Source organism: Hylobates moloch, unplaced genomic scaffold (assembly GCF_009828535.3).
Source record: "Hylobates moloch isolate HMO894 unplaced genomic scaffold, HMol_V3 SCAFFOLD_5, whole genome shotgun sequence".
In the NCBI taxonomy this organism is placed as follows: Eukaryota; Metazoa; Chordata; class Mammalia; order Primates; family Hylobatidae; genus Hylobates; species Hylobates moloch.
In genome coordinates, this window is record NW_026652280.1 from 25,339,648 (window position 1) to 25,355,624 (window position 15,977).

Consider the following 15,977-nt stretch of genomic DNA (forward strand, 5'->3'; position numbering starts at 1 on the left):
TGTGGGTGGAAACAGACAATCTTTTTCCAATTTGAAGTAGCAGCAAGCGTGAGAGTGAAGAGGCCATTGAAGGTGGAACAGGCAGTGAAAGCAGATAAAGCTCTAAACTTGGAGTCAGGAAACTGGAGTTCTCGTCTTTGCCTTGCCTCTTGTAAGGTATGCGTGAGGACGTGGGAAAGCCATTTTTGGTACAAAGTCTCTTTTGGTGAGATGTATTTTCTAGTTTACTCAGTGACTACTCCTCCTTCACTTGTGAACTGCAATCATAGCATAGTCAGCTCTCATTTCTGATGGATCACATGTCCTAGCATTCTGGTGTTTTGCAGCCAGAATTAAAGTTAAAAACCACTGTTCAGCATATTAACTGGCATCCAAGGGCTCTAAAACCTAAAGATCATTTTCTTTCTACTGGTTGCACTGCTTTGTTTTTTGTTTTTTTATTTTGGGGGAGTTAAATAAAATAAGTATGTCTCCATCCTTTATTCCTAAACGTTTACTTATGACAAATATAACAACTGACAGAAATTTCAAAAATACCAGACACTTCTTAAATGATTTCCCTTTGTTCAAAATTTACCCCTTCTTGTTTTCTCTTGCTTTTCAGGTAATTAACTCTTCTCTTTTTAGTTTGAACTATGCAGTGCAAGATTCCTTTGTAGTCTTTCCAAGTGGAAGTTTATAAAAAAAAAAAAAAAACTTTATATTATGCCAGGTGAGGTGTCAGAGCCCTGGCATCGGAGACTGGTTGGCTCACGGGTCATAGGGTAGTAAGAAGAATTTACAGAAGACAGTATAGGTTCAAAAAAGGAAAGTTTTATTAGAAAGAAAGAACAGTGCAGAAGAGTACAGCAGGGCGCCTCAGCAAGAGAGGACTGAGTGGATTTTCCTTAGGGATATTTATGAACCTTAAAGCAGAAGCTTAAAGGGAATTTGGGCCATATTAACCACTTAGGTCACGATAAATGATTACATTTTTAGACATTTTGGTGTCTTAATGTCAGCAAGGGTTGCACGATAAGTTTGGACATGCATGCATGGGAGACATGTAGAAATTCTAGTTACTTACAAGTTTTTGGGAAAGAAGCCTGGACCCAGATGCCAGCTTTAGATAATAGGGGAGTCTAATTACTTCTAAATTCCTCACATAAGGAGTTTTGCCTCTGGATGGCCTGCTTGATGGTCACTAGGTGATCTCTGCCCTCTTCATACTACAAGCACTTGCACTGGAAAGTGTCATTTGGCCTCCTGACGTGCTGTGCCTGGGAATTAGGTGAGAACAGTAGTTGGGCCAACCTAGTGAATCATAAAACCTGTTAATTAGTGCTGGAAAATGTCCCCGCCCCCCACTGTGCCCTTACTCCTATGTAATGTCTTGATAAATTCTGACCTTGCTGTTTGGAGTCTAAGAGGAAAAAACCCTAATGTCCCTGTTACCCTTTGATGCAAAAATGCTCATTGAAAAAAGTAAGGTTTTCCACTATTTGAAACGTTTTTCTGGCTGGGTGCGGTGGCTCACTCCCATAATCCTAGGGCTTTGGGAAGTGGGGCAGGAAGATGGCTTGAGCCCAGGAGTTTGAGACCGGCCTGGGCAGTACGGGGAGACTCCCCTCTCTACAAAAAAAAAAAAAAAAAAATTGTCTTAATTAGCTGAGTGTGGTGGCATGTACCTGTGGTACCAGTTACACAGGAGGCCAAAACAACAACAACAAACCAATAAACCAATCAACCAACCAAACGAAAAACCGAAAAACAAAAACCAAACCAAACCAACCAACCAACCAAACAAAAAAACCCCCCAGCTTTTATTGGGTATTTTATCACACTCAAAGATTTAAATACAGGTTATATATTTGACAAAATATATAGTTCTCAAAATCAGTCTCACCTCCTAATATTCTTCGAAGTTTCATTACCTGAATTTGTTCTAATTTTCAAAATAAAAATCCAAATTAACACCTTTCTTTAAAACAACTTTTTCTTTTCCTTAATTTTTTTTTTGAGACTGTTGCCCAGGCTGGAGTGCAGTGGTGTGATCTCAGCTCACTGCAAGCACCGCCTCCTGGGTTCATGCCATTCTCCTGCCTCAGCCTCCTGAGTAGCTGGGACTACAGGCGCCCGCCACTATGCCCGGCTAATTTTTTTGTATTTTTAGTAGAGACCGGGTTTCACAGTGTTAGCCAGGATGGTCTCGATCTCTTGACCTTGTGATCTGCCTGCCTCAGCCTCCCAAAGTGCTGGGATTACAGGCGTGAGCCACCACACCCGGCCACAACTTTTTCTTTAATGGCTTAACTTCATTCAGCTTTACCTGCTAAACAATAAAGGGAAAAATCAAAGAAAGAATAGTCTTCCAGGGGTGACAGTTGGTGTTTTAGCGTCTGCCTTTATACCTGGGAGGCAGAGATCACAGGTGGTTACATCTCTGTTGTTCATTTAGTGGACCAGATTTCATACATAATCCTATCTTGCTTTTGTCTTTCACTTTCTCCAAGAGATAAGCTAGCAAGCCTTCTCCATTGTAAGAGAGACCAAATTGAAAATTTGGTCACAACTTTACTATGTGAGAAAAACAACGTTGCTATGCTTCCTGGAGGAGTGATAGAAAATGCATTTTCTTAGAATTATAAAAGGTTTATTATTTGTCCAGTATTTTAAGAGAAACAAAGGGGTCTGTCTCTCAGGTATTTAGCATCTATTCTTAACACTTTTAGATCTAGCCCCTTTGGAATTTATTGTTGCCTTAATTGGAGTATTTTTTTTTTCTTTTAGTGGAGAATAAATAAGAGCATTTATTTTTATTTAATTTTTTTTTTTTTTTCTTTGCTCTATGGTATCACAGCAGAAAAGTTCAAGTGTAACCAAAAAGCTTTTGACATGTCTAAATGAGATTTTTCTTAACAGAGGGAACATTAAGCTACATCTTCTGGGATTTAGCAAATGGAATCTGGTAGTAGAAGTCAAAATAATGACCCGAAAATCCTGTGATTTATTTCTTTAAGCATGCTTTTATATCCAATATATCATTTGATCTACAGCCTTATTAGCACAGCATGAAAAGGCAGAATTTTCCAAAAGTATACCTGTTCCCATCTGTTGTCTCAACTATCTGTCTCAATTACCGTTTCTACTGAGATTTTTGCTCATGTTTACCCTTTATTTTCAATTATGTGTGAAAATCAGAGTACTCTCTTATGTCATACAAACTTTTTTCCATTATTCCTTCAGTGGAACCTTAAGTATTGGCATTCCTCAAGATTCAGTTCTTGATCCTCTTTCCTTTTATTATTAACCACACAAGTCCTTCCTTGGAGAGCTTACTTACTTACTTGCAGGGCCTCCTTCAATTGTCACTTTCACAAATGAGTTTGTTTGTTTATTTATTTATTTATTTATTTTTTTGAGACGGAATCTCGCTCTGTGGCCCAGGCTGGAGTGCAGTGGCGCAATCTCGGCTCACTGCAAGCTCCACCTCCCGTGTTCAAGCGATTCTCTTGCCTCAGCCTCCCGAGTAGCTGGGATTACAGGCGCACGCCACTACGCCCAGCTAATTTTTGTATTTTAATAGAGTCGGAGTTTGACCATGTTGGCCAGAATGGTCTCTATCTCTAGACCTCGTGATCCGCTGGCCTCGGCCTCCCAAAGTGCTGGGATTACAGAAGTGAGCCACCGCCCCCGGCCATAAATGACTTCTTTTTTTTTTTTTTGAGACAGAGTCTCTGTCGCCCAGGCTGGAGTGCAGTGGCGTGATCTCAGCTCACTGCAAGCTCCGCCTTCCGGGTTCACGCCATTCTCCTGCGTCAGCCTCCGGAGCAGCTGGGACTACAGACGCCCGCCACCACGCCCGGCCAATTTTCTGCATTTTTAGTAGAGACGGGGTTTCACCTTGTTAGCCAGGATGGTCTCTAACTCCTGACCCCATGATCTGCCCGCCTCGGCCTCCCAAAGTGCTGGGATTACAGGCGTGAGCCACCGCGCCTGGCCCACAGACGACTTCTAAATGAATGTCTCCAGTACTGATCTCTCTCCTCAGAACTCATTTCTTGATGATTTTTTTAGATTCACATTTCTAAATTTCTTGTCGGAAACCATAAATTAGTGTCTTTAAACTAAAGGACATTAAAAGAAGACTAAGGTCAGGTTTAGAGACGGATAAGTTTGTGTGTATGAGTTAATGTTTGCATATACTGCAAAGATAAACCACATTAATTTTAGATTTTTGTTGCTTTATATTAATCAACTTTTTCTACACGTTAAACTTGGTCCTCAGTTTTTAGGGCATATGAGCATAGAAACCCAAGATAGCTTATCATCAGGCTGATAACATGTGTTTTACATTTTTCAATCTTCCAAACATTTCATAGTATATTATCTTGAATTTCAATAGCACACTTCTATAAATGTTCAACAACTTACAGAAAATTGCATTTCTAAAATTCAAGTTGGCAGACCGAAAAGAATCCCACACAGTTTCCTAAAGGCTGTGACAGTAGGTTAGGCTGGACTTTCAACATAAGGGAATATTTACCAAATAAAAGGCCACTGATTTTTGTATTAGACAAAGACATTTGGAAATTTCTAGATGAATTTAGGGATTCTGATCATTCTAAGGAGAATCTAGAGGTAAGCCCCATCTGACACATGGGCATATTCCAGGAGAATCTGTCAATGGATCTGAAGCCAGGCTCAGGAGGGCACTGGTATTCAGCGAATGGGACACTTTGCTTCATTCCTTCATTATAAGCTCCCCAGCAAGCTTTGTGCAGAGGGGCGGGAAAAGGGGCTATCACCCCCTTAAATGAATAGCCGAGTTAGTATGTAATATAAGATCTATTTTGCTTGTTATTAATTGGGAAGCAAAATAGGTAAAATCACATAATGGTGGAGGTTACCCCGTTTGAAACAAACTGACCACAGTCACTATAACACTCCCAGCTGGTGACTAGCCCGGCCAACCTTCCCGGCTCCGCGCGCCCAGTGGGGGCCCGAGCCGGAAAAGCGCGGCAGGGGGCGTGGCCCCGAGGAGGCGGAGACAAGATGGCCGCCCAGAGCGCTTGGAGGACCTAAGAGGCGGTGGCCGGGGCCACGCCCCGGGCATGAGGGCCGCTCTGTGCGCGCCCGCTCTATGATGCTTGCGCGCGTCCCCCGCGCGCCGCGCTGCGGGCGGGGCGGGTCTCCGGGATTCCAAGGGCTCGGTTACGGAAGAAGCGCAGCGCCGGCTGGGGAGGGGGCTGGATGCGCGCGCACCCGGGGGGAGGCCGCTGCTGCCCGGAGCAGGAGGAGGGGGAGAGCGCGGCGGGCGGCAGCGGCGCTGGCGGCGACTCCGCCATAGAGCAGGGGGGCCAGGGCAGCGCGCTCGCCCCGTCCCCGGTGAGCGGCGTGCGCAGGGAAGGCGCTCGGGGCGGCGGCCGTGGCCGGGGGCGGTGGAAGCAGGCGGGCCGGGGCGGCGGCGTCTGTGGCCGTGGCCGGGGCCGGGGCCGTGGCCGGGGACGGGGACGGGGCCGGGGCCGGGGCCGGCAGCGGCCTTGGCGGCGACGGCGGCGGCTGCGGCGGCGGCGGCAGCGGTGGCGGCGGCGCCCCCCGGCGGGAGCCGGTCCCTTTCCCGTCGGGGAGCGCGGGGCCGGGGCCCAGGGGACCCCGGGCCACGGAGAGCGGGAAGAGGATGGACTGCCCGGCCCTCCCCCCCGGATGGAAGAAGGAGGAAGTGATCCGAAAATCTGGGCTAAGTGCTGGCAAGAGCGATGTCTACTACTTCAGGTACCTCCCTGGGGGCGGAGAGGGGGGTGGCGGGGTCAGGCCGGGGTCAGGGGTCAAGAGCGGGCCTGGGCAGGGGATGCCAGGATGAGCGCTGGGGCCCGGGGCGCATGTGGCAGGGACAGGCTGGTTTGGTGGTGGAAGGTGGCGGAACCCTTAGGTGAGAGTTGACCCCAGTGCGGTGGGAGGCAGTGTCAAAAGGTGAGGGCCCGCAGGAGGGCATCTTGTGTGGAAGGCGTCGGGGAAGATGGTTTGCGAAAAAAGGGTTAGCCTGGCAGGGATGGTTAGTCCACTGAAGGGTTAAAAGGAGGTGTAATTCATCGAAACTATAAAACCCAGTCACTGTTGGCTCCTGTCCCAGCCTGTCCCAGATTCATCATCACAAGTGTTAAGCATGCACATGTGGAAGAATGAGCTATCTACAGTAACAAGGTTTCATTTACTTCATCCAAGAAAGTTTTGTATAAAGCAGCTATTTGGAATGCCTGAAGTTTTTCTGGAACTTCCTTGGTATTGCAGAATATACTCTTTTGAAACTGACACACTGTACTAAGTTTTTAGACTCCCAGACCAAAATTTGCTCCCCAGGGAACATTTGTCAATGTCTGGAGACATTTTCGGTTCTCACACCTGGGGAGGGTGTGATACTGGCATCTAGTGGGTAGAGGCCAGAGATGCTGCTACATATTCGATAATACAAAGGAAAGCTCCCACAACAAAGAATGATCTGGCCCAAAATGTCACCTGTGCTGAGGTTGAGACATCCTGTTCTAAATGATTCAAGGTTTTTCACCTTAATGTGATCTTGCAATCCTGTGGTCATGCTGCTGATGTCTTCAGTTTGTGTGACCCAGTAAGTTCAAGAAAGTGCCTATGGCAATTGACATCCGTGGACTTAATACACATTTACTAAATTTTATAATAAGCCATGCTATTGATAGAAGATAATATAAACTTGTATTCAGTAGTTTGGAGATACGTGTTTGTGGACTGAAGCATTTTTCAGGGAATGTATATGGGTATTGGAGACGATTGTCATTTAGCTATAGTAATAATGTTATGAAGGATTTCCTGTTCTCTTCAAGTAGTTCTGGGAAAATGTGTCTGTACACATACCATGCTTATGAACTAAAAATACTTTTAACTAGATTGAAAAGGTTAAAGAAATGTACATACACATATATACATACATATGCACACACAAGAATGTGATCACTGCTGGTGCAGCATGTAAATACGAACACATTCCTGATGGTTGCTATATATGGATGAGTAGTTGTAGTAAGTTCACTTCACCTCAACTAAAAAGCAAAAGTGATGTTTCATTAGAACTTAGTTTTCCAGTTGATCTGGACCTTCATCTTGAAACCTCATATGATAAAATGGAGAACTTATTTTAAACATATGAAGGTGGTAATCGCCTGTGGTCCCAGTTACTCGCGGGGCTGGGGCGAGAGAATCTCTTGAGTCCGGGAGTTCGAGGCTGCAGTGACCTATGATTGTGCCTGGGCAGTAGAGTGAAACCCCATCTCTTTAAAGAAAAAAAAAGAAAAAAGAAAAAGTGTGATAGTCTTGGTTTGTATTTCCTCATCATTAAATATTTGATTTAATGGTAAGAAAGTTATTGTGAGCACTTTCATAGGTCCTCCCTCAGGCTGTGGGGCCAGGATTTGGTAGCTGGTGCTGAGAGAAAACCTTTGCTGGCATCCTTGCCCTGGGACTGTGCCAGTGGCAGCTGTCATTCAATGGGACAATTTCTTCTGATTAAAAAAAAAAGTTACTGTGGTTGAAAAAAGATTAGCCCTCTCAAATTCATTAGTTTCATTTAGTGCTGTTCACAACTGTTCATTTTCTAGTATTCTTTCATTAACAGAGCATTCTGTTTTCTTTCTAAGCAGGCAGTCTGCATAACCTTCTGTGAACTATGTGCTGATGTCTTGTAGGCAATTATATTTGACAAGATTATTCTGTATCTGTGATTGAACTCCTTGAGGAATAGATGACTAGGCTATTCTCAGTAGAACATCTTGAACTTTGAATTTTACTCTCTGTGGCAGTTCTCCTGGGATATGGTTTGTTTGGTTTTGGGATGATGTTTTTGTTCAGACTAACTTTGGGTATTGCAAAGCTTTTTGTTTGTTGGTTTTCCTTGTAGTTGGAAAAGTTATTTCAAGAAGTCAGATTGTTGTAGTGCTCATTTGGATTTGTGGCCACTTAACATTTTCTTGGATGTTGTGTAAATTTTCTGATGTTAAATTTATTTTATTTTTTTTTGAGATGGAGTCTCGCTCTGTCGCCCAGGCTGGAGTGCAGTGGTGTGATCTCGGCTCACTACAAGCTTTGCCTCCCGGGTTCATGCCATTCTCCTGCCTCAGCCTCCCGAGTAGCTGGGACTACAGGCGCCCGCCACCATGCCCGGCTAATTTTTTGTATCTTTTAGTAGAGACAGGGTTTCACCGTGTTAGCCAGGTTGGTCTCGATCTCCTGGCCGCCTTGGCCTCCCAAAGTGCTGGGATTACAGGCGTGAGCCGTTGCGCCTGGCCCCGATATGATCAATTTAAAACAAACTTTCTAAACAAACTCATCTTAAGGCCAGTCGTAAGCCACTATAGTGGTAATTACTCTCTAAAATGAAAGTCTTTTTCTGGGACATTGTAGCATGATTTGCCTTTTATTTGTTTATGTAAAATCGAAAGGACACATTGAACAGATTTGTGCCAAACCTGTTTCGTTCAGGGCCAAAAGGAGCATTGTCTGCTGTTTATTAACTGTCTACAGAGGTTCAGTTACTTTGCAGGATTGTTAACAACCAGTCTTATTTTTCTTCTGAAACGTTACATTCTGAGTCAGTAAGGTGTATGTAGCGTAATATGATAATTGTGATACAGTAGTTAATTTGACTTGTGACTGTAGCTTTCTGTGATGAATGATGGCAGTCACTTATTGTAAAGGAAGACAAATTATTTTTCAGCTTACAGTGTCACTGCTTTACATATTAGTGTCCCCATATTTAAAAATTCCATTAGTTCACCAAACACCCACTATCTGCTAAAAGTGGGTTGAGTTAATTCTCCTGTTGGTAATGTGAACACCTGCACCCAATTGTTCACACAGATTCTAATAATACTAACCCCTGAATTAGCCTGCCCCTGGGGAGATTAATTTAAACAAATCTATGCCTGTTAATGTAGGGTGTTGCAGGCACTTATTAATTGGACCTAAATTAAGCTCATGGAGAAAGCCTCAAATTTTGGTAGTAGGTTTTTTGGCTGCTGTTTTGAAATTGCCAAGTTCTAATAGGAAGGCGTGCCCCTAGTTGCCAGTTAAGCAATATAATTATGCCTTCTGTCAGGATTACTGATAGTGTTGTGGCGGTTCATATATTATCATCCAGTGTGTTTGTTTAAAAGGGTGTGGTTTGATTGGATCCATTGGTATATTTTCTGAAAAAGTTTGTTGCCATCATTTGAACCCATTATTTGAACAATAACTTTCTAATTTGTGTACTTCTGTCATTTCTAGTTGCTTGCATAACACTTGCTGATTGATATTTCTGAAATATTTTCTTCCTCACATAGTCTTTTAGTAGCCCCCTCTTGCCCTTTTTTAAAAAATCAAATCTAGGCCGGGCGCGGTGGCTCATGCCTGTAATCTCAGCACTTTGGGAGGCCAAGGTGGGTGGATCACGAGGTCAGGAGATCGAGACCATTCTGGCTAACACGGTGAAACCCCGTTTCTACTAAAAATACAAAAAAATTAGCCAGGCGTGGTGGCAGACGCCTGTAGTCCCAGCTACTTGGGAGGCTGAGGCAGGAGAATAGCGTGAACCTGGGAGGCAGAGCTTGCAGTGAGCTGAGATCACGCCACTGCACTCCAGCCTGGGCGACAGAGCGAGACACAGTCTCAAATATATATATGTGTGTGTGTGTGTGTGTGCTGTTTGTTGCTAAAGACTAGTATGATGCTTCAAGAGCATGAATTCTGAATCACTGAGGTTCAACCATGCTCCTCTCCTCACCTTGGTTTGCCTTTAAAAACAAACAAAAAATAAATGGACCCTCCACGTAGCCTCTAGAAAACTGACTGAGTGGACCCAGGTAAGCAGTGTGACCATTGTCACAGTTCTTACACGTTTGTGTTAAAGTCTTCTTGGCTTTCAATAAAAAGCCTTTTCTGATATTGTCCTCTTTCTCATAATTCCTACGTAGTTAAACTTGGTGTCCCTTGTATAACTGTCATATTCATTTATTTAGAACTTGTGGCTTTCTCACACAGCTGTCTTTCCCCTCGACACATGCTGAACACTCAGATGCTAAATAAGGGTTTACCAATTGATATTCCACCTAACATTTTGTAAAAACAAGCCTTAAAATGAGTTTGTAGTTTTTGCTTTATTTCTGTTCTTGTGGTGGTGTGTTGGGATAAAATTGCTTGAGATATTTTATTAATAAGGCTACGCATTTTGTGGTTTCTAATTTTCATCATCAATGTGAAGGTACTGCAGAAAGCCTTTTTCTGGGATTTTGAATATTAGAGATACAGTGAAAATGGTAAATAGGATGCTTATAGTGCATAGACACAAGTGAGAAATTGTCATTTGAATTTCATTGACTGTGTAACATAGGGTATAGTAGTGTAGGGTCTTCTGTGCCTTAATTCTATGTGTATTTGTGTTACAGCTCTCAGAATTTTGGCAGCTATTAGTAGTATTTTGCTAAATGCTTTACATGAATTATCATACTGGATTTTTTTTTTTTTTTTGAGACAGAGTCTTACTTTGTCACCTAGGCTGGAGTGCAATGGCACAATCTCAGCTCACTGCAACCTCCACCTCCTGGGGTCAAGCAATTCTCCTACCTCAGCCTCCTGAGTAGCTGGGATTACAGGTGCACACGACCACGCCTGGCTAATTTTGGTATTTTTAGTAGAGGCAGAGTTTCACCATGTCGGTCAGGCTGGTGTTGAACCCTGACCTTGAGATCTGCCCGCCTCAGCCTCCGAAAGTGCTGGGATTACAGGCGTGAGGCACCGCGCCCGGCTTATCATATTGGATTCTTATAACCCTATGAAACATAGGTACAATTATCTCCATTTTACCGATGGGAAGTTAGCAAAGGGAAGTAGCATGCTTGGGGTTGTACAGCTAATAAGTGCAAAGTTACAATCCTGAAGCCGGTGGTTTAACCTCAGAACTCCTAACCACTATGCTCTGTTGCATGGCATAGAGATCCCTACTTGTATTCTCAAATATTGCAACACCCCATGTCTAATCTACTATATTGGGCTTAGTGTGCCATTAAAATAATGTGATTATTTACTATTACACTTGTATCCTGAAGATGTCAAAGGGTAAATTTTAAATCCTATTTGGTAGTGAAGCTATTGTACCAAAGGATAACTCTCCAGCTTTAAATAATCCTGGAGGGGAAAAAAATGTAATAAATCCACATAATTAAAGCAGTATTGTTCTGAGTAATAAAAGTGATCAATTTGTTCAAAAATATTCTCTCTTTGATAAATGTTCAACCTAGGATTAACCCTGTTATTTCTCAGATATTGAGGTTTGAGATACAGTTGAAATATACTCTACAGATCAATTTTTTAAAAATCTCTAGTTGGAGAAAGGAAAGAAATCCAATATTTATTTAGAGCTTAATTGCATAATAGGAAGTTTGTCTTGCTTTAAGTCGTTTCTCTTGATGTTGTGTGATTGAAGCCTGCATCCAGAAATGAAAGACATAGGTGTGGTGGAGATTGTGCTCTGATACATCTTCCTTAGCTGTACTATCACATCTTTTTGTGAGATGCCAAAGGAATTTTTGTGAGGGTGCAGCATTGCTGTCTGTCCTACATCTGATTTTTAGAATCTGACATGCACAGTCTCACCTGCCACAACACCCACAATACCTGTATTAGAGGAAATACATAGCTCAAAGGAACTGATGCGTATACATTCTAAAAATAATCTCCAACAGAAATTGGTAGATTTTTTCACATTGCTTCTAAAAATTTTATTAATGAGATATAGTCATTTTTTTCATAATTTAGTTTTAATGGAATTTTAAAGGAAGTGATGCTTTTTTTGATTTTGTTTTTTAGATTCTATAGTGGGGCTCATAGAAATTCATAACTTTTTTACTCATGTTTAAAATCTTCTCAAGATTTGCATGATAAATTAGAAATAAACCATAAACTCTTCCTGGATTTAGTGTTTGGCTGGGAATCTTAATGCCTCTTACAGCTCTTATGTATTGACCTTTCATTGTTCTTTGCCATTTCCAGTGAGAAACGATTAGGAAAATTTTGTAATATGATGTTTTACTTAATTTTATCAGAACTTCTAAAAACTAAAACTTCCCAAGGAAGGAGAATAAAAATATAGACTAGAATGAAGTTTTAATAATATCTGCAGATTTCATAATTTCATCCTGTCTTCATTCTCAGTATAATACAAATTCAAACTCATTTTGGGAACTTGATGTACATAAACTCTATGTAAATATAAATAATAAAATTTAAAATTAGATTTTAAAATTGAACACTTAGCATTTCTCAGGAGTAATCAAGTGTTTTACAGATGTGAGGAAGAAGAACATCATCCCCTTTTATATTTTATTTTATTTTATTTTGAGACGGAGTTTCGTTCTTGTTGCCCAGGCTGGAGTGCAGTGGTGTGATCTCCACTCACTGCACCCTCTGCCTCCTGGATTCAAGTGATTATCCTGCCTCAGCTTCCCAAGTAGCCGGGATTACAGGCACGTGCCATCCATGCCCGGCTAATTTTGTATTTTTAGTAGACAGGATTTCACCATGTTGGCCAGGCTGCTCTCGAACTCCTGAACTCAGGTGATCCACCTGCTTTGACCTCCCATAATGCTAAGATTACAGGTGTGTGAATGCTGAGATTACAGGCATGAGCCACCGCGCCTGACCCATCATCACCTTTTGAAGATTTTTTTTTTTGAATGCTGTGTCGATATTCTTTTTTTTGTTATTTTTACACTGGAAGAATGCATAGATAAGCAAGGATGCATGTCCTTAAAATTCTTTTTAACAGGCATTCATCTGTTTTAAAAAGCCTTTCCTAGAGTCCCCTAGCAGAAATGGAAACTCCTATGGCATTTGAGTATAATTCTGTTAACTCTTACCATGTTTGCTTTAAGAAATAGTTGGCAAGTCTTTGTCGCCCGTGAGATTCTGAACCTCCTCAGTGTCAGGAGCTGCGTCTGATTCATTTTTGAATCTTCATTATCCAGCATAGTCCCTGGTATAATATGGAACATTTTTGATAAATCTTTGCTAAGTGAAGCAAACAGTAAATACATTTCTCTATTAATCCAAAAAGTATGGTTAATCTGGCTGTATACATAGGCCTGACTGCCCTTATAGGGGCTGTTTTGTGTCCCCTGCAGTTACCAGCATCCTGCCTTGCACCAAATCAGGTATACAAATATTGAATAGCTGAAGTAAATGTAATTTTTTTCCTCAAAGTTGTGTGTATGTGGTGTTAATGTATATATATTACCTAGGCTTTTAGGTCTAAAATGATTTATAGGACTTTTGGTTTCATTTTTAATATTAAAATTCTTTTATATTTCGCTTGAAAAAATCTATCTTCAAGGGCTGGGTGCGGTGGCTCAAGCCTGTAATCCCAGCACTTTGGGAGGCTGAGGTGGGTGGATCACCTGAGGTCAGGAGTTCAAGACCAGCCTAACCAACATGGTAAAACTCCATCTCTACTAAGAAATACAAGAAAAAATTAGCCGGGCGTGGTGGCAGGTGCCTGTAATCCCAGCTATTCAGGAGGCTGAGGCAGGAGAATCGCTTGAACCTGGGAGGTGGAGGTTGCAGTGAGCCGAGATTACACCATTGCACTACATCCTGGGCAACAAGAGCGAAACTCCGTCTCAAAAAAAAAAAAAAAGGCCGGGCCTGGTGGCTCACGCCTTTAATCCCAGCACTTTGGGAGGCCGAGGCAGGCAAATCACGAGGTCAGGAGATCGAGACCAGCCTGACCAACAAGGTGAAACCCCTTCTCTACTAAAAATACAAAAATTAGCTGGACGTGGTGATGTGCGTCTGTAATCCCAGCTACTCGGGAGGCTGAGGCGGGAGAATCGCTTGAACCAGGGAGTTGGAGATTGCAGACTGCAGCTAGCTGAGATCGCGCCACTGCACTCCAGCCTGGCAGCAGAGGGAGATCCATCTCAAAAAAAAAAAAAAAAAGTCTGTCTTCAGAAATTGCTTTTGTATCATCTTGGGAGGCTATGTTTCTATGTAGTTTTAACTAATTTATTTTTTGTTTTGCTGTAAATGTGAAGCGTTTGTTAGAGTGGTCTGTATTAAAAAAGAAGAGAAAAATGAAGTAAAAGTGGACATACAAAAAACATGTTGCAACTTCTTAGTACCAGATTCCTGAGTCACATAAACTTACCCTGTCAAATTACCATGACAGTTTCCAAATGCTTTCTCTACACTTGCGGACTTATTTGAGGACCAGTAAGTTTGCACACAGACCACAATTTGGTTGTCCCGGTTTAGAATAAACAATGGAGACTTTTGAGTCAGAAGATCGGGGCTTGTATCTTGCTTTACTGTGTTAATCTTGGATGGATAAGTTTTTGTAAGCTTTTGTTTCCTCAACTATAAATCTAGTGTAAGAATTCTACCTCGTGGAGGCCGGGTGCGGTGGTTCACCCTGTAATCCGAGCACTTTGGTAGGCTGAGGCGGGTGGATCATGAGGTCAGGAGGTCGTGACCATCCTGGCTAATACCGTGAAACCCCATTTCTACTAAGAAATACAAAAAATTAGCTGGGCTTGTTGGCTGGTGCCTGTCGTCCCAGCTGCTAGAGAGGCTGAGGCAGGAGAATGGCGTGAACTGGGGAGGTGGAGCTTGCAGTGAGCTGAGGTCGCACCACTGCACTCCAGCCTGGGCGACAGAGTGAGACTCCGTCTAAAAAAAAAACAAAAGAATTCTACCTCGTGGAAATTTTTTGAGATTAAATGTGCTTGCCATGTGTAGGTGGTTAGTGCATCAGTAAAATGTTAGCTCCTTTCTCTTCGTTTAGTTAGCCAACAGAAATGGAAGCGGGTGCTTGGTAATTGTGTGAAGGTTTACTGTATTTTGTTGTATTCCGAAATGTGATTAGGGCAGACCTTAGGTTATAAAGGTTCCTCAGAGTTTTAAAAAAATATTATGCATATGTCAGGTATGCTGGCACATACCTGTAATCCCAGCACTTTGGGAGGCTGAAGCAGGAGGATCACTTGAAGACAGGAGTTTGAGACAAGCCTGGCTAACATAATGAGACTCTTGTCCCTACAAAAGATTTTTAAAAATTAGCTGGGCATGTTGGCCTGAGCCTGTACTCCCAGCTACTCTGGAGGCTGAGGTGGGAGGATTCCTTCAGTCGAGGAGTTCAAGGCTGTAGTGAGCCACAATTGCTCCACGCCACTCCAACCTGGGCAACAGAGTGAGACCCTGTCTCTAAAAAAAAAAAAAAAAAAAAAAAAAAAAATTATATATATATATGTATAATATGTATGGGTTATACATTCCCTGCTCAGTGGGAAAGTTGGGAAAATATAGAAGAGTATAGTGAAGTAATGACAGTCATTATTATAGTCCCAAAGAGAACTACTGTTTTATCAGGCAATGTTTGTTGTTAAAAAAAGAAAAAAAAAAAAAGAAAGAAAGAAGAGAGAACCACTGTTAATTTTGACATAGTAGCTTCCAGTCTGGTTTTTCGGCATATTTGTCTAAGTAAATATTAATATGTGTGTATGTATGTATGTAAGATATATGTGTAAGGATATATATGTGTATACACACACACATATACCTACATACACACACTTTTAATTATGGAAAAGTTCAGACATAGGCAAAAATAGATGGAAAAGTATAATGAATCCCTATATAGTCATCCGGTTTCAACAGTTACCAGCTCCTGGCCAGTCTTGTTTTATCTGTATTCACTCTGTTCCCCCTAGTTATATTTTGAAATAATTCCCAAATATACTTGATTTCTGACAGTGTCATAGCAGTGTCTAGTCCCCAATTCAACCAAAATAACCAGTATTTTTCTTTTTTCGTTTCTCAGAAAGCAAATGCCTTAAGGATGAGACTAGGTAGAATTCTACATATATTCATTTTTCACATTTTAGTGGCACACCCTGGTTTTTAATTTTTTAAACATGATACAGAGCAGTGGTCCCCAACTT

The 15,977-nt window shown here is 42.1% G+C and overlaps 1 protein-coding gene and 1 non-coding gene across 2 annotated transcripts in view; both read left to right on the forward strand.

The window, feature by feature from the left end:
• Positions 1-5,188: 5,188 nt before the first annotated feature.
• Positions 5,189-15,977, forward strand: part of MBD2 (methyl-CpG binding domain protein 2) — a 69,551-nt gene continuing 58,762 nt past the window's right edge. The window contains 2 exon segments of the mRNA XM_032152263.2: positions 5,189-5,510; positions 5,512-5,754. Coding sequence (XP_032008154.1) covers positions 5,233-5,510; positions 5,512-5,754 — 521 coding nt within the window. The 5' untranslated portion in view covers positions 5,189-5,232.
• On the forward strand, positions 7,379-7,507 carry LOC116470065 (small nucleolar RNA SNORA30/SNORA37 family). The gene has a single exon (XR_004248495.1). It is a non-coding gene; the product is annotated as a small nucleolar RNA SNORA30/SNORA37 family (small nucleolar RNA).